General features: G+C 37.0%; 1 protein-coding gene across 2 annotated transcripts; it reads right to left on the bottom strand.

The window, feature by feature from the left end:
- Window positions 1-11,297: 11,297 nt before the first annotated feature.
- Window positions 11,298-18,271, bottom strand: LOC105225762 (serine protease gd). Of its 2 annotated transcripts, XM_011204373.4 has the most exons (5): window positions 17,650-18,271; window positions 12,746-12,911; window positions 12,520-12,683; window positions 12,062-12,459; window positions 11,298-11,998 (listed from the first exon to the last, which is right to left on the bottom strand). In XM_011204373.4, the coding sequence occupies exons 1-5, from the start codon at window positions 17,872-17,874 to the stop codon at window positions 11,581-11,583; spliced, it is 1,371 nt and encodes a 456-aa protein (XP_011202675.2). In that variant the 5' UTR covers window positions 17,875-18,271; the 3' UTR covers window positions 11,298-11,580. The 2 variants fall into 2 exon arrangements, with proteins under 2 accessions (XP_011202675.2, XP_011202674.2); XM_011204372.4 differs by having other exon boundaries at window positions 12,062-12,683; window positions 17,650-18,270.
- Window positions 18,272-19,096: the final 825 nt, after the last annotated feature.

Below are 19,096 nucleotides of genomic sequence, written 5' to 3'. Positions count from 1 at the left end.
TTTGGCTGTTGTTGTAACGTGTATTGACAGCCTGTTTCGCATCCTTTTCATACACACAAACGCACGCATGTGAGCCGTCGCGATACACTCTCCCACAAGCGCACATATTACTTTCATCGCACTTTACTACCAAAATGTTGGGGCTTTACACTTCCACCCACACCCCTGTATATAAATAACGCTTCAGCGCCACAAGATATGCAACAATTTTCGGCAGCACAGCCGCACCAACTTACTCACATACATACGAAAACACATGCGAACGAATTCAACAGGATGCTCGTATTTTGTAGTGCCGATAAAAGGTACAACATATTTACTGTTATGGCTCTGCTCGACGCTCGTTGATTTCTCTGTTGAAACAAGTAAATTTGCTGTTGTTGTTTCTATCGCTTTTCCTTATCACAGCAATCGCGCTTAGGCTTGAAAGCAACATGTACTCTTCTGCTTATCAGCGAGAGAAAACAGAGCTTTTCATCACATTGTCAGAGGCGCTCTAACGTTCTCTCACAAGCCGGCTCTCTCGTGTGTTCTGCTTCGATTTGCTGTCGCACTTGGAAACCCACCTGTTGAGCTTCCCTAATTTGTAATTATATGTTTATGTGAGGCAAACAAATATACATACTTTTTGCCTTAATTAATGGTCTTCATTTCTTTGTTCGAGAATATGTTAGGATTTAAACTCTTTAAACATTTTAATTCATTAACATAAAATATAGTATTATGATAATAATAAACACCAAATAAAAGGGAACTATTATTATATGTACATCTTCTTCTATATTGATGCATACACCTCTTACGCGTAATAACCGTCATCAAAAGCGAGGTCTTTCGCCAGAGACGGTTTTTATATGTATAGGATTATTAGACACACCTTTATCAAATATCAAATAGAAGTACATTTCAAAAGACATGGTGGTCCGGCCGCTTTCCACTGCAATGTCAAAATTTGTTATAAACTTAAAATTCTCGTGCGAGATAGTATCTGTACAGGTAAAGTGCGGCAACAGATCTACCAAACTATGGTTTTGATATTTCATAGCAACTACATATACCTTCCATACACAGCGTGCGAACGAAAACGTGGACTAATTAAAATCAAGTCAGTTCACATTAAAAGATAATAAGATATGATTAACCCATTGTAGCGCTTATTGTAAATTTCAACTCTTTCATTTGGTTTGATTTTAATTGGAGTCTCTGAGACGCAGTTTTTGTATGATTTGCTCTCTTCGTTTTTTCACAAATGTTTGGTAACGTACATTCACTTAAAATTGTTCGCAATAACTTATACAATATCTTTGAACTTTTCTGCCCACAAAAATAAACCTCAGGACATTAAATGTAAAGGAGATCGATTGTGTTGTTGTCAAGGAACGAAGCTTGGATTCCCATTTTTCTTTGAAAACCGCCGACAGCATACTATTTCAGGATCATCATCATTGTTTTCCACAAAATTTAAAATATTTTTCCAGCAAGTAGCTAGGGTTTCTTTACTGACAAAGCTCCAAGAACCTTCGTAAAGATTTATGGCAGTTTTTAATGTTAGCCAAGGAAGTCTGTAGATGTATTTCGCAAAGTGGAGTGCTATCTCCACTTTTATGGACATTAGTGGTGAATAAACTGCTATGGACGGCAAAGTTAAGATAGTGGTATATACGTACGTCGTTGAAATCTTAACCCTCTAACAGGTAAACTCATAAGAAATTTTATTTTTGTCTACAACTATTATAAGAACCGTTAGATAATACATCAACTCATATTTTCTTAATGTCAACAAATGTATTGTGACGTTTCGCCTTTTTGTTATCGTCAGTTAAAAGCAGAAATTCAGTGTTAAAGTTCAATTAATTCCAGCGCCGATTTTAAAAATTTTAAAGTTAAAAAAAGCGTTTTATTGAAGTATTCATACGGAAGAATTTTTTTTATGAATAAGTAATTTAATTTGTATTACGTTAATATACTTTTTAATAAAAAATAAAAAGTATTCCGAGTTTTAAAAACACAATCAAGAAGACCGCTTCAGGGCAGCCCTGCCCGTTCAAGCAAAATTTTTCTTAGGTATTTCTTTGATTGCTAGTATTTTTTTATTTTTAGTTTTTAAAAAATGGAGCATAGGAACGGCAGAAAATTTAATCTAAGTAAACTTAGTAACGAAGAGTTGCTTCAATTAATGGAATCAGTTGAAATAGACGAGGATTATAGTAATTTTAGCAGTGACGATTAATTGGACAACCGCAATTATATGCTATTTCAGCAGGTATTCGGAAAATGAGTGAAGCAACTGATTCATTTATACAAACCTCCTATATGTCTCTGAATATAAGTTCAATTGATGATATACCTGCAGGATCATCAACGCTTACTAAAATACCTTAAGCATCTTCCTCTATCGCAGCAAGGTCATTGACAGCAATAGCAATATATTTCAAAACAAACAAAAAAAGACCGTGATCTCCATTACCAACGCTGAAAACTATTGGTTCCTTAGTTATTCCTTGTTTCGGTGGTTTGACAGGTTCAGGTACATGTTTTTCATTCAAAGTTTGCGCTTGATGTGAATGTAGTGGCTTTCCGCGGCAACTCATGCTTACCGCCGCGTACCACAAAGCTTGACACACCGATGAAAATTGATTGAGAGGGTTGAAAAAGATAAAACGGGATATGATCCGAAATGATATACGAAAATTGTCAGATGAACTCAAAAAACGGTTCGATTCTGTTCCAAAGCCTGCTCGCCTTTGCGTCGATGAGCAAATGTGTGGCACAAAATTAAAAGATCATCTTCGGCAGTATATGCCCACAAGTGGGGAATAAAATTGTTCGTCTTGTGTGAGTCCACTGGATTTGCGTATCGCTTCAAAGTCTATAGCGAGGTTAACATCTTTTTACCATGTCAGCCGGATCTTGTAAGTTCTTCAAATGTCGTTATACCACAATCACAAACAATGCCTGATTTTGCTCATCACAACTTCTACTTCGACAATTTGTTATCTTTGTTGGTATATTTACGTGCAAGGGGCATCTACAGCTCGGGCATGAAACGAGCGAACCGAATACCAAAACGGAAGCTTCCGTTGGATCAGGATGTATAGAACGAAAAAAGAGGCTACTCAATTGAGAACGTGGGTACTGAATATGGTGTCGATATTAACACGGTTTTGTGGAAAGACAACAAGACAGTTCGATTTGCATTAACTTCCGTTAGCATTCAGCCATTTTAAAAAGAAAATGAAAAGGAGCAATCGGCAAAGTTGCACGCTACGATCGAAAACAAAAGATATTAAAATTGATTGCCCCCAAATTATACGAGAATATAAAAGGCAGATGGGGGAGTAGACTTAATAGATGGACCCATGGAAATCCGATGACATGGCTTTTTTACCATTTCGTAGATATAGCTGCGACAAATTGTAACAACAATCTATCAGCACAAGATAACAAGTTATTAAAGTTGCCCGTAAAGAAATTGCTGCTGGTCTTGTCGCTTACAAACTCAACCGTTCTGCTGGTCGCCCAAGTTTCACACCATCAACACCCGTAGAAAATAAACTAAATGTGGGTAAAAAGGCAGAAAATCCAGTCGCGCATGTCTGCTTTGATCAGTGTGATCACTTTCCCATTTGGCTTCCTAAAGACGGTGGAAAAAGAAAATGTAAAAGTGTGATTTTTTTTCATTTGAAATAAAATGAATTTTTGACCTAAACCGGCAAGGCTGCCCTGAGGCGGGCTTCAGATTATTCTCACCTGTGAGCATAAAAAAATTAAAAAATATTTTTGAGGTTAATGGAGCCTAATTACCCTACAAAAAAATTGCCAATCTTTTCTGTCTACGATTTGGTTTTGCCAGTTAGAGGGTTAATAACGGTGTCTACACACCATTAGCAGTATTATGACTACCACTCTCAATATAAAGGGTGATTTTTTAAGAGCTTGATAACTTTTTAAAAAAAAAAACGCATAAAATTTGCAAAATCTCATCGGTTCTTTATTTGAAACGTTAGATTGGTTCATGACATTTACTTTTTGAAGATAATTTCATTTAAATGTTGACCGCGGCTGCGTCTTAGGTGGTCCATTCGGAAAGTCCAATTTTGGGCAACTTTTTCGAGCATTTCGGCCGGAATAGCCCGAATTTCTTCGGAAATGTTGTCTTCCAAAGCTGGAATAGTTGCTGGCTTATTTCTGTAGACTTTAGACTTGACGTAGCCCCACAAAAAATAGTCTAAAGGCGTTAAATCGCATGATCTTGGTGGCCAACTTACGGGTCCATTTCTTGAGATGAATTGTTGTCCGAAGTTTTCCCTCAAAATGGCCATAGAATCGCGAGCTGTGTGGCATGTAGCGCCATCTTGTTGAAACCACATGTCAACCAAGTTCAGTTCTTCCATTTTTGGCAACAAAAAGTTTGTTAGCATCGAACGATAGCGATCGCCATTCACCGTAACGTTGCGTCCAACAGCATCTTTGAAAAAATACGGTCCAATGATTCCACCAGCGTACAAACCACACCAAACAGTGCATTTTTCGGGATGCATGGGCAGTTCTTGAACGGCTTCTGGTTGCTCTTCACCCCAAATGCGGCAATTTTGCTTATTTACGTAGCCATTCAACCAGAAATGAGCCTCATCGCTGAACAAAATTTGTCCGAAAAAAAAAAAAAACCGAACACTGATTTTGGTAATAAAATTCAATGATTTGCAAGCGTTGCTCGTTAGTAAGTCTATTCATGATGAAATGTCAAAGCATACTGAGCATCTTTCTCTTTGACACCATGTCTGAAATCCCACGTGATCTGTCAAATACTAATGCATGAAAATCCTAACCTCAAAAAAAATCACCCGTTAGTATACGGAAAAAAAAAATTTTCATTTCTGCAAATTTCACAATTTTTTTTAAAATAAATAAAAAAAATATAAAAAAAATCGGCTCACTCCAGGATTAGCAGGGATAGTTGTCAAATTAATTAAAGTTTTTTTTGAAAAAAAAAACAAAAAGAACAAAAATGGCGAACTTCCAAAAAATGACGAAAAAATGGATTATTTTATATAATTGATAGTGTTGAATTTTTTTCCTGTATTTTTTCGAAAAGTTCATTCAAAAACAAAAATTAAAAAAAAATGGTCCCCAAAAGTCAATTTCTACCTAAGTTATGGCTATTTGAAAATAAAAAAGCCATTTTTTTGAAAAATTCATAACTTTTTTGAAGTTGGACAAAAAATTTTGAAAATCTTCTCAAAAATGTTTTTCAAAGGTTAGAAAAGGATGGATAAATTTCAGCAAAATCTAAAGGGGTTCAAAAGTGGTCGATTTGGAATGGAATACCCTATATGTATACATAATATCGCTTAGATTCCGATCCTCTGGTTAATTAGAGAAATGTCGTACTCGACAAAATATATGTATCTATTAAAGTAATAGACCGAATTGTTCTTGTTTAGTATTGACTTGAAGTACTATATGAATTGGTCGCACGAAGTTCGACTTGAATTTTAATAATGATTTTAGCTGATCATGCATAATTTCGATGGAATTTCCGATGATCACGGATTTCGGTTGGCCCACATGTTGATCGTCATTTATGTCCTCACGACCACTTCGAAAACGTTGAAACCACTCGTGCACTCTCCTACGGATAGGCAATCAATGCCATAAACTTGTTTCATCAATTGAAACGTTTCGGTAAAAGTTAAAAAAAATAATGTTGGCTCTTTGTTCGAAGCTTCTTTTCGCCCCGATAAGACTGACACTTAAAACGCAATAACTTCACTTCTCACTGGATAATCGATAAAGATAGCAGATTCTATCGCACCAGTCGATGGCGCCACCAGGGGGCCATTTAATGTGGAACCCACCTTGTAAAAATGCTTTGAGTCTATACATTCTCCGCTAACCCGTTTACCGATTTTATGATACACTACTATCTACTGAAGTAGGCTTCGATGTGGAGAGTAAAGGCTAAATCAATACACACAAGAACCGAAGGAATAAATTTTAAAAAAGAAATTGGACGAAATTTATTTGACAAACCAAAATCTTATACATACATACATACATACATATGTATGTATATAAAAATGAATCGCAAAATGTGTTGCTAAGCGCATAACTCAACAACGCCTGGACCAATTTTGCCAATTCTTTTTTATAAAAGTTCGCTGAGGCTCAAAGATGGTTTTTACGACGAAACGAAAATTTCGAATTATTACCGGAAAACCCCTAAAAACAGCTCTTTTCTTTTTCCCATACAAACTAATGAATGTTTGTTTGTTAGTAATGGCTCGAGAACAGCTGAACCAATCTTGATGACATTTTCAGAGGTTGTTCGCTGTGGATCGGGGAAGGTTTAGAAATAATAAAAAACCGTATGCTTTTCTTGAGGAAAAGTCGGAAAAATGGACAATTCCAAAAGTTAACTTTTTTTTATACAAATTTTTTTTTTTATTTTTTTTTGGTTATTATCGTTCAAATATGCCGTTTGCTTTCTTTATTCCGACTATTCAAAAAAAATTTATTGAAAATTATTCAGTGAAAACTTTATGTGTGATCAATTACAGATTGAAATTTGTTACGATGCCACAAAGAGATCGCGCTAATAACAGCCGGCGTTCTTTTTGGCATCAACATTGATGCAGAGAGGAGGATGGAGTCATGTGTAGAAGTTCACGCAAGTGAGGAAAGTTCTCTGATCGCCATTCACTTGGGAGTGGCCAGAAACGATTCTTTTACATATGGCTCAAGCAGCTCACGACTTCCGGTCTTTGACCAAGTATCCTCTGGGTAGCCTAAGAACATCCGTTTGAAGGCGAGCTAAAGTGAGAAGGCGAAACATCCCCTGCATAGGGTTGTGCGCTGGGTTTGGGACCCGCCACGTAAAAAAAACACCCCCAATGAAAAACCACCAACAGCCTGCTGTTGTTGACTCGGCTATAATCGCGTAAGCGGTGTCTACGCCAGTAAAGAAGAAAATTGATGCAGAGAAATACCCAGTATTATACGAAGTGATGAAAACCAATATGGTTCATGGACCTTGCGGACACCACAATCCCACTTCGGTTTGTATGTCTGACAATAAATGCACGAAACACTATCCACGTGCTTTTCTTTCGGAAACGCAAAGTGGAAATGATGGACATCCACTCTATCGGCGTCGCTCACCAAACGACAATGGCAGAACATTCAGCATCCAATTTAGAAGAGTGAATATCGAAGTTGACAACAAATGGATCGTACTATATTCACCATTATTGTCTAATTCACATTCAAAACTCATATCAATGTTGAGTATTGTAGTTTGGTGTAATCAATAAACACGTTTGTAAGTACTTCATCAAAGGAAGCAACATGGCGGGTATTGGTCTTGAACGATACAGTCGATACGTGAAATGCAATAAAGCGCTTTGTAGGCTATTTTCTTTTGTAATACACGAACCTTTTCCGACTGTTGTGCATCTCGCAGGTCATTTGTGTATTTCAACCCAGAGAATACAGTACAGCCAACAAAAACATTAACATTGACGAGTTTTTTCTCAACTTTCGTCAGTGATCCGTTTGCGAGAACGTTGCTCTATTCGGAACTGCCTTGATATTATACATGGAATGCATCGTGCAAGAAATAGTTGCGCAGAAAGCAAGGCCAATCAGTAGATGGGCATCCAGGTATGTTCGCAACTAATGCATTAGGACGAATTTACACAATCCACCCGAAAAAACAACGATTGCTTCTACCTTTGATTGTTTGCTTTGTTATGTACGCGATGCAACTTCATTTGAGTCATGGCGTACTGCGAATGGTAAGGTGTGTGCAAGTTTTGGAAAAGTAAGCCAGCAATTACAATCGCTGGAACATGATAATCACTGGAATCAAACGATGTACGATGCGATAGCTACTTCGAATGCAAATGAAGGTTCGCGATAATCAGTTTGACATATCAGCCTTCAAACCCGCGTAAATTATGGGATACCAACAAAAATGACATTGCCGAAGACATTTTATATCGTATTCGCTAAGAATTGGAAATGAGTCAATTCCGGTTGATATTTTCGGTGGTTTGATATCAATTCCAAAGACGAACTTATCATGAATAATCGGACATTGGACAAATTATCGTAACTACGATTCCTTAAATGCTCGCGCAATGTTAGCTGCCAAAAATATCGATGTTGTTGACTTAAACTGGAAGATTCAAAGTCGAATTCCAGGAGAGTTGTGGTCATACAAATCGATCGATCGTCTTGAAAATGAAGAGACGCCGTGAATTACCCAGCGGAATTTCTAAATTTTTTGGAGAGGATTGGTATGCCACCGCATCATTTGCGTCTCAAAGTTGGATCTGTCGTTATTAGGTTTCGCAATCATCATGCGCCGAAACTGTGTAATGGAACCCGACTGATTGTTACGCAGCTAGCGAATACAAGGGGGCAGAAAGCTTGAGTCTACGAATTCCTTTGAGTTCTAACGATTTACCATTTCAGTTGCAACGTATTCCATTTCCAGTGAAAATTATATACATTTGAGATGACAATAAACAGGACCGAAGGATAGTCGCATAGTGTGTGGCATAAATTTGGAAATGCTAAGTTTCAAGCTGCGTTACATTGAAAACAAAATTAAATGTTAAATTCAACTTTGTTTTCATTTCAAACACATAATTTCACGCAGGACAACGGCTGCGGGGTCAGCTAGTATTTATTATAATATACTACGAAATACACAAAAAATTGTGTAATGCTTGCACGTAAATATGAATTTCTGGGGCCGCTTTGATTTTAATTTCATCACTTTGTTTTAGCTGTAAGCCTCGCACCGCCTTAATAGTTAATAGTTTAGCACGTGCCACTTGGTTTGTTGGCTTTTCTGCCTGCCACGTTTCGAAGGTTAACGTGCGGTAATAGTTAACGTGCTGTCAAAGTTTGTCTGCATCAGAATATAAATGAGAACTATGACTACTAAATGAATACAAAATCTTCTTAACGAAAATAAATCAGAGTACAACCAAAATTTCGGTAGAAGATAGGAATGCCGTGGAAGAGAAAGCAAATATTAAATGCATATACTGTAAAGGGAAAAACTTCTGTGATTGCATACAAGTGTAACCACTATTAGACTAATTCTGACATAAGGACTAAAGAAACAAATATCGAAAAATTGTATGCAGCAGCATGTGCAGGGGGTACCGGTGCTATTAGGTCATGTTCAACTGCATCAGCTGCCCGCGATATGGTCTACTTGTCATAAAAGGCGACTAAAATCCAATATGCTCTATGTCTATTATTTGGCTTGCCCCGAAATTTTAGCATAGTACTGTCAGAAATAGAGTTATAATACTCCCCTTGAACTGATATTATAGATTTTGAATGAGACTCTTTCTAATGAAAAGACATTTGAAGTTCGATGGGTGCTTAACTGGTAGTCGCAAAAGCTACAACGTCTGACTGGAGACTTAAATCTGGTAATATGGGAAGCAGTTAGCGCTTGGAGTTCGCTCCAATCTGTACAGTGGGTTTGGACCTTTGACGAAATTCGCAGTGGCTGTGGTTTAAACCTAAAGACAGGTAGCATTGAAAATTCTGTTCACTGCGGAGTTGCACTGCGGCCGAGTTCCGGACTCACAGCACGGCAGAGGTTTTAGGTCGGCTCGGACCCGACCAAGATGGAAAAGACCTGATGCATTGGAACCAAATAATGCTTGCAGAACCCATGCATTGGAAGAACATCAGCGAATCTACTAACGTAAAAACACAACGACTGTTGCATAGACGCCCAAAGACGTCTTTACTAGGAAAGTAGCAGCAAGTTTTGCTAAAAGAATAAATAAATTAGGGGGTGAGAAAAGGAAAGATTATGAGCATAGCGCCATTATGAACCATCTAACCTTAAGATCATCAGACTAAATACTTCCAAGGCTAGATTTAAATAGTCACTTTCAGGTGAGGTTACCCTCTAAACTTGAATGGAAAAGGGCATTAGTAAGGGATTATGATACAACCTATATCTATATGAAAATGTCCCAAGTGGACTGCGGCGATTAGGAGGATAAGAACTCCAATGTTTTTGACAAGAAGGCTTTAAACTCATGGGCAGATCAACTCGCCTTGTTAATTTTATCTGCTGACCACAAAACCATTTTCGGCAAGGTAAAAGTAGTGATCCAGCTAAGAGCTTACTTAGACAAATGCCCGCCGGTGTTTTCAAAAATTTTAAATGCTCGCATAACAGCATAATATTGAAAAAAATAACTATTCCGGCTTCGCGCTGGGTGGTCTCTTCCGAGAGTTTCCGATTATTACCAAGTTATATGTATATATAGATATTAAGAAGTGGTGCATGATATTAATCTTTATAAGAAACTCGTTTATTTTAAATTTTGTACACTTTTGACTGAAGTACTACAGGGTAGGCCATTTAAAGTTGACCCATCTGGCAACGCTGTAACTTTTAACAGCGCTGACAAATCGGCTAATGTCATACCGCGTTAGAAGCGTCATTCAAAGACAATTTATACCATGGAACAGTACACTCCAAAAGAACGCGCTGAAATTGTTCAGCTTTATATTCAAAATAACTTTTCAATTGTGTTAACTCAACGTGCGTTTCGCAAAAAAAATAAGTGAAAAGTGCTCCAGTTAAGAACACAATTGCCTTTTATGCCACCGAAAATCCTCAATTAATTGAAGAACAGCCTCTTTACGACCAAAAAGTAACAGTTTGGTGCGGTGTTTGCGCGAATATGATCATCGGACCGTATTTTTTCGAAGACGATGATGGAGCCACGACAACAGTCAATGGTGAGCGTTATCGAGCCATGATAACGGATTTTGTGATACCCATTATTCGCGAAAATGACATGGATAACTTCTGGTTTCAACAGGACGGGGCTACATGCCATACAGCTCGACCAACAATCAATTTATTGCGACCATTTTTCCCCGGGCGATTGATATCGAAAAATGGTGATGTTGACTGGCCACCGAGATCACCAGATTTGACGCCACCAGACTTTTATTTGTGGGGTTATTTGAAATCCAAGGTATACGCTAATAAGCCAAAGACCTTAGCTCAACTGAAAGCCAACATTCGACGTGAAACAGTCGCTATATCATCCGAAACATTGGCCAAAGTCATGGAAAATGTCGAAAAAAGAGTGCATTTAGCTGTCAAAGCTAAAGGTGCCCATTTACGCGATCTAATTTTTAAATATTAGCTGAAACAAATCCCCTTGGACCAAAATAAATTATTTTTGAAATGAACAAAAAACATTGTTTTCTTTTTTTCAGTACACTTTTGACTGAAGTACATCTTGACTTTTATTGTATACCTGAGTGTTATAGTAAAGCTGAGAGTAGAAATTAAATGTTATCCCTGAAGAAATTGGAAGGACTTTGAATGCACTCTTCCGCACTTAGACGCCACTCAAAAAGCTTTTCTTGTAAACCTTAAGCTCGTAATGGTATCATCATTATAATCTCAATCCGATCAGTTATGGAGGCATATTAATAAATTAGGTAAAGTAAACTTATAGGTTTTTGCAGTCTATGACACATTTGTGCATGCGTATAGCGGACAAAATCCCGTTGTCACAAAATATTACTTCGCACCCACGAAAAATGTTTCGCCAGATCACAATATATTACATATTGGCTGAGATCGCATTGACCCTGTGTAGTAAGACCAGCTGATACGATGCCACGTAACATCCAAGCACCATTACGATTTAGCATCAAGCCGCCCCCGGAATCGCCCATACAAGGACCGGTACCATCACGATTACCAGCACAAATGGTGCGTGGCGTGGATATTCTAGTGAACACCGCCGAAGAACGTAGACATTGGCTGTCGCTGACGATCGACGTATCAACCATTTTTGGCAACGCGCTCACTTCATGACCTCTCTCATCCGCACCCCAGCCGGCAACATATGCTGTTTGACCAACAATAAATGAAGTATCCGCCGCCTCGCTCCATAAGCAAATGGGTCGAATAAACTGACTAAATCTACAAAGAAAATATTATTTACATCACCAAAAAATACTAAATGCGTTGCCAAAACTAACTTACGCAACACTTGACTGCATGTGTAATATTGCGATATCTGCATCTGGCAGCGAATTTCCATTATAGTCGGGATGAATTATCAAATTGCGTATATCTCTCGAGACAGCGCCGGTCTCACCATAATTGTCCAAGTTGTGACGGCCTAAGTAGACGACGATCTGAGAGGCGCCGAGAGATTTTAGCTTGAAGCAATGTCCCGCGGTGATGACTGTGTTCGCAGAGACCAACGAGCCGCCGCACAAGAATCTCAAGCCGGATGACAGCTTCTGATAGATAGCGGTCAACCAGGGGAATTGTCCACGCGAAATTTGAATACCACCGTGAATGAATGGCGTCGCCGATATACCCTCTATACCACATTGCGTGTTATCCGCAGGAGCTGAAATTCGCGTTGTACTTGGCTGCAAGAATAGATTATTAGGCGCAGGTCTTTGCCTTGTAACTTGAGGCTGCTGACTAACAATTTGCTGTGTTTGCTGTGGAAAGCGATTAACAATCTGAGTGGGTATTGTATTTGCATCGGTGCGAAAAACGGGGTCAAAATTACTATTGAGCGGAATCGTGCCGCGCACAGTTGCTGTTTGCAATGTATGCTGAAGATCCAAAGCAGTGCTTGGAGGGGGATCTACAAAATGGAAATAACAATAAAATTGTTCGGGCTATTATGTATTTTAAACGATTACTCACACTCAGATGCCGCGCAAACGGTGACGCCATTGATGGAGATTCGCGTCAACTTTGGCACCACATTAGTAAATGGGAAATCCACACGATAAGAAATGGGAAGACCACGCGCAAAGTTATTCAATGTTGTCTGCTGACTTTCAAAGAGCGATAAACGGCCGTAGTAATTCTGTAATAAGTAAGCCATTGATTACTAAATAATTGTGAAAACAAATATGGTGAGTAGGAATATTGCAAACTGAATTATTTGCATTTAATATAAAACTAAAGTGGGAAGAACAATCGTCGGCAAGGTTTTTCCACTTAAGTTTACTCATTTTATCAGTGGTTAACAAATGTGTATATTCAAACAATTTATATTTAGAGCATGTGTGTGTGTTGATAGTTATCTCTCTGTACCAGTGGTACAATTGCTGGTTCTGGTCTTTTCAGATGTGAGTGTAGAACCAACCTTGTTTCTTAATAACAAAAAATTTTCGAATTATATAACTTTTCGAAAATTTGAAAAAAGTTCATAAAATAGAAAACAATAAAAATGAATTATTGGGTCGTATACTAAGTAGTTTCGTTTGATGACAACTTCTGATTTTTTATAGCTGACACACTTAACCGCTTTATCGATCCTGGCCAGACACATACTCTAACATATATGGTTCTAACTTTCAAAAAACGCGCGTATAAATTGGACAACTCCTGATGAATAGTTCGTAAATCATATAATTTTGAGTGAAGCAACTTTAGTTATTGTAAAAAAATAATAAAGAAAGTAATACAGTTGAAGCAAAAACTTGACTTGATGACGAGTTTCCGGACACTGTCTCAAAAAATTCAACCATCAAGGATTGGAATGCTAAGTTTGAACGAGGAGAAATTAGCCCCGAAAACGGTGAACACAGTGGACGCCCAAAACAGGTTGTCGCCGACGAAAACACCAAAAAAGTCCACAAAATAAATTTTAATGACAAAATAAATTAAATGATATGATTGAATGATATTATGCATTCACGAGTATTCGAGTATGAGAAAGCTCTATTCGAAGTGGGTGCCGCCCGAGCTCACACTTGAAGAAAAACAATGACGTGCTGTTGATTCGGAGCAATATTTAAATGTGTTCATCGTATTAAACCCTTTCACTCCGAAGTCCAACCGACCAATAGCAACGCCAATTCATCAGTATTTTTGGACATTAATGAAAGTTAAAATATCAAGAAAATATTTTATATAAACCAAAGAATTCATTTGGCTACTCCAACATGCCTGGATGTCACTTCCTGTAGAAATCAAGTTGTCAGCCGATAACATACAACGTGGGAGATTGGAACTGGTACTGAATAAACAGCTGGCGTAACTATATTTACTATAATAACAAGATTTGTCTCAAGAGACACTATCTACACTTTGGAAATCGAAATCGTTACTTTTCGAACGCACTGTATCAGTGTGCACTGATTATCTAACTGGCTTAACTGAGTCTACAACAACGATGAAGATGCTGAATCACAAAAAATCATGCTGCGACTAACCTTTTGCAAATTTAAATAATGACAGTGTAGCCATCACGAATAACAGAGCCAACGTAACAAAAAGCAACAGTAGTAAGGTAAACTAACTGTTGAAACCACGAACGACAAAGTATTTGTATTTTAGCATTTCTCGACAAAATATCCAAGACCACACAAGAGACTTTTGCTACTTTCGATTCGTCATTTTTCTGCTCGCTTCTTATCCTTTGTCAGGAATTTACTTGTAAAAGCAAGAACAAACTGAGCGAGTTGAGTTGAGAATAACAAGACTAGAACCAAAAGCTTATTTCTTACTTCCAGGAATAATATTTTCAGACTTACAGCTACTACAATTATTACGTCGACCGTTCACATTCACAAGGGAGGCCTTCTTTGCAGACTTCCGAAAAATGTATTTTTAAGAATTGCTTGATCAAGTTTATTATGCCGAAAGGAGGCTAGGTTAGGAAATAAATCACAATTTTCTCAACATTTGGGTTTTACTTTTATAAGTATTTAGCTAAGACTTATCGGACCGCTCTCTCACTGTTTGTCAAGCTGTAAAACATATTGGTCGATGTGTGAACTTTAATTTTATTGCTCTCGTACTGGTAACAGATCGTGGGGGTATGAATAAAATAAAAGCTTTCAGATGTAATAAAGATGTAATAAAACAGCTTTGTTTGCTTTCTCTATGAGAAAATTTACTTAGAAATGTAAATTGCATGTACCTGTATCATAGAAAACCAATATTAACATCATTTATTTTGCTGGTCTGGTTTGCAGTTTTTTTTCTGTTCGTTTTATCTGTAGATCCGTATTTGTTAGGTATAAAAATGATAATTTGGCGCTTACAATTTTTGCATTTATTATGAGCCATTGAATTATTGAAAAATATACATTTTATAATATTTGCAACCGGCACGGGCTTGGAAAGCCATGAACAGCTATTACCAATCAACCCAAATACTTGTATATTCTCAGGGAAATTTGCTAGCGTCAGATCTTTTTGATTAAAGAACAAATGAACGTTTAGGTATTTCCAGTTTTTGATCAATGATGCCAAACCGGTAAATAAAAGCATAAACACGATTTCATCTTCAATTTAGTATTATTATAACATTTTAGATGCTTGTCGCTCAAAATCTTCTATTTTGTTCAGATGTACATATGTATGTAGACAGATGCGACGAGTATATTAATAATTCCGCAATATTTGGTAAAACCAGTTGGACCGAGCTAAGCGGTTTCATGAAGATGGCGCAGTGATGCCGAGATTTTCATGAATATTAATAATAATAATAATAAGGTTTACATTATGACAAAAAAGTAACCGGTAATTGTAAATAAAACGCAAACTACTTAATTATTCATTAATATTTATTTTGTCGCCTTCCAGTAATCCCCATCAGATGTAGTACACTATGCCAAAGAATTTTCCTGTTCTCGAAACACTTTTCATAAGCACTTTTTGGGATGGCCTAAGGGAATTTCCATCAATTTCTATTTGAAGAACAAGAAAAAGACACATGGAGCCCAATTTGGTGAATACGGTGGTTGATCGATGGTATTCATTCCATTCTTGGCTTTAAATTCGGTCACAATCGTACTGTTTTTGAAAAAAATCAGCTTTATCTGGACGAATCGAACAAGAACGCGTTTCCTACCCAAAATATCCACCAAAATCATTTAAACGGACTCGAGGGAGATGTCGACCTCTCTTGCTTTCTCTCTAACAATTGACTGACGATTTTCAAGCACCGACTTTCGCTTTTTTAATACATTCATCAGTTGAAGAAGTCGGAGGTCGTCCAGAACGAGGTATGTCTTCAACGATCCCTCGACCTCGATCCTTAAAAGCTTTGTATCATTAGTAGGCTTTTGTTTTTGATAAAACTGAATCACCCTAAGCTTCCTCCATTATTCGCAACAAAATTTGATTAGAAATACATAATTTGAGACAAATTCCTTGTTCGATATATTTATCCATTGTAAAGATCGCAACTCATAGTTATTTGGCATAGTAATTGAGTCCTACCAGCATAGCAATATACATTTTTTTGAAACAACATTTATCCGAGGAATTTAATTCTAATTTCTGAGTGCTTTTTTGTCCCAATATGAGTGCAAGTACTGTCAAATACATACACGTCAAGAATTTATTTTTATTTAAGACGCACATCTCAAAGAATCACGCCTCTCAACAACATTTTTATAATTTCATTAATCGTGTTTACTGTGACGAATAGTAATCGTATTGCATAAGTTTTAATTATTGCTACAACAAATACAATAACAACAAGAAAATGTACCCATCGATATTCAAACAAAGTATATTTGTTGAGTTATTGAAGAGATAAATACAACAATGAAGCAATCTACAATAAAAGTCATTTTGTCTTGAGCGATATTTGCCGCTTTAAGAGTAGTTGTCGCCGGGTTTCACAAATTGCCAACTATTTAAAGTGCCAAAAATTCCGTTTGCCGCTGATTTTTCGTTAAAAAATTTGTGTGGAATTTGTTTATACCCTTTACAGGGAATTTTAAGTTTGCCACGATATTTGTAACATACAATAGGAAACATGAGATACCCTACAAAGTATATACATACATATATGTATGTTAATGAAAGTGATGAGTTAAGTTGATTTAGCCGTGTCCGTCAGTCCTACTGTATATACAATATACGAACTGGTGAAATTTTGCAACCGTTCTTATATCACCAATTACGCATTTGTCGAAATAGCTGATATTGAACCACTTAGCAAACAGTTGCCATACAAACTGAACGATCAGAATAAAGTGCTTATGAGGAAGCTTTTCTATTTGACGAGATATCTTCACCAAATTCGGCATAGGTATTACCTAAAGCGGTGTAATCTTCGAAAAACATGGACGAGTTACTAAAGCAGGTAGCTGTAACACAAGCTGACCGATCAAAGTTTTTATAAGAAAACTTTTGTGAAGGGTATTATAGCTCCGGTGCAACCGAAGTTAACGTTTTTTTCTTGTTTTTCATTCCTATTGAAATATATTACAGGAAACCACTTGAATCGGAAAAAACATAGTTCAAAAAGCATTAAAGTTTGTTATATAAGCTAGGGAGAAACGAAGCTTATGAAAGCTGGTCCTTTCAAACTATTCAAATGGAGAGAGATGCTAAGTATTAAACCAAATTTCCCTCAAGTACTATTATTGTCCATATAAATTTAATGAGAATATAACAACAAACAGTTTCACATACTCTATTATAGACCACTTAAAAAAGTTTCTTAGTTAAAATCAGACACAACCTGTGTAGTAATGTAGGTTAAAACGGGCGATTTTAGGCATTTTCGAAAGTAGAAACAGCGTCAGGGATTTTTCCACAGTTTGTATTGTTATTATTGTTTATATTGAACTTACCGATTGTACCGGATATCTCTGCGAGAAGCGTACATCCAAGCGAGTGCTGCTCATCGATAAGGGCAGCGTAATGCGTCCGATGTATCCATTACCATACTTGAGGTACTGGAAGTAGTTGGGGCAGGCAATCGAAGGTATTTCCTGAGCATTGGCAGTAATTGGCAGGCGCCATAAATGCAATAAGATGATTACAAAAGCGGAACAGCGCAAAACAGTGTGTATCATTTCACTATAAGAGCTTATGTATGCGAAATATATTAGGAAGTTCACTATAACTTAAATATTTGTTTAGATTCGATTTCGTTTCAGCTTTTTCTCACGCGTGTTTATTTGTCATGGTCTCACTGATATTCTGTTAACATTTTTATTTATTTTATTAGGATTGTTTTATACTAAATATTTTCGACTGTTGCTGCGTTTTGTCAATAAATGCAAATAAATTTCTAATAATATTCTCACTAAGTATTCCTATACTGGACGTACTTGTATTTTGCGTCACCCTTTTGGCTATTGAAAGATCAAAATCCCCGTTTCCGAAACCGCGCTAATTTGCTAATATCTCAACACGCCGAGCATCGCGAACTGAATGAGCGAACTGGCGAACACCAGACTCAACTGCGAACCATCTAATGTTTATATACTCTGAGCAGCTCGAGTTCAAAAGCATTTTCAAAATTTGTGTCTCCTACAGAAATTTTGAGAGAATTAAAACATGAAGTAAAACGGTTGTCTTTACAAAGTCAATTCCAGCAACAGCATACACGAAACGTAAGTGCAAAAAAAAGAAAAATCAATAATAATAAATACCAATAACAAATAATAACAAATCTTGATGGCCAATTAGTCATGAAATTCTTGTGAGTTTTTGTTTGTTGTGTAAACAAAACGTTAAACTTAGGTTTTTCTTTGTGGTGCCATTCGTTGATCAATCTCGCCAGTGACGGTGCCGAGAACCAGCTGATTTTGCGAAACTTAACTAAATTTGCGGTGTTGAATAGAGCGTCGGCGACAATATCATTATGATCTTTTAATTGTGAAGTAATCGCTCTGACAGTTATTAGCTTTTTTTTTTTTAAATTTCGCGCTTAGATTATTTCGCTGAGAGAAATATTTATTTTACTGCTCCATTAGGTTGACTTCACTGCAACCGGTTTCCATAATAATAAAATATTACCTTTTTTGTGGGTATCGTTAAAGATATTTTTGTGAATCCTAAATCACCACGGGAGCTAAGCACATTAAGTTGGAGCGATAGTCAACGATATGAAAGGAAGCGAACCAACTTTTTAATGTCTTCCGGTGAGTTTGAGATAACTATGATTTGCAATATACCATACACAAATATAGATAAGTGCAGATAAGAAAATGCATTTAACTTAATATTATGGATAAAAATTCGAACGAGTGACTAGCCCGCTGGCTTAAATAAATTCCAGACGAGAAGCTC

The sequence above is a fragment of the Bactrocera dorsalis genome, chromosome 2 (genome assembly GCF_023373825.1).
Source record: "Bactrocera dorsalis isolate Fly_Bdor chromosome 2, ASM2337382v1, whole genome shotgun sequence".
NCBI classification, from domain to species: domain Eukaryota; kingdom Metazoa; phylum Arthropoda; class Insecta; order Diptera; family Tephritidae; genus Bactrocera; species Bactrocera dorsalis.
The sequence above is the reverse complement of the archived record's forward strand: the minus strand, read 5'-3'. Positions and strand labels throughout refer to the sequence as shown.

Excerpts from the sequence above, each read along its gene's own strand:
- LOC105225762 (XM_011204372.4), bottom strand. The coding sequence starts at position 17,874 with ATGATACACACTGTTTTGCGCTGTTCCGCTTTTGTAATCATCTTATTG. Across the intron at positions 12,912-17,649 it reads AGAGATATCCGGTACAATCG|AATTACTACGGCCGTTTATC; the intron begins GTAAGTTCAATA and ends TACTTATTACAG. Across the intron at positions 12,684-12,745 it reads CGTTTGCGCGGCATCTGAGT|ATCCCCCTCCAAGCACTGCT; the intron begins GTGAGTAATCGT and ends TCCATTTTGTAG.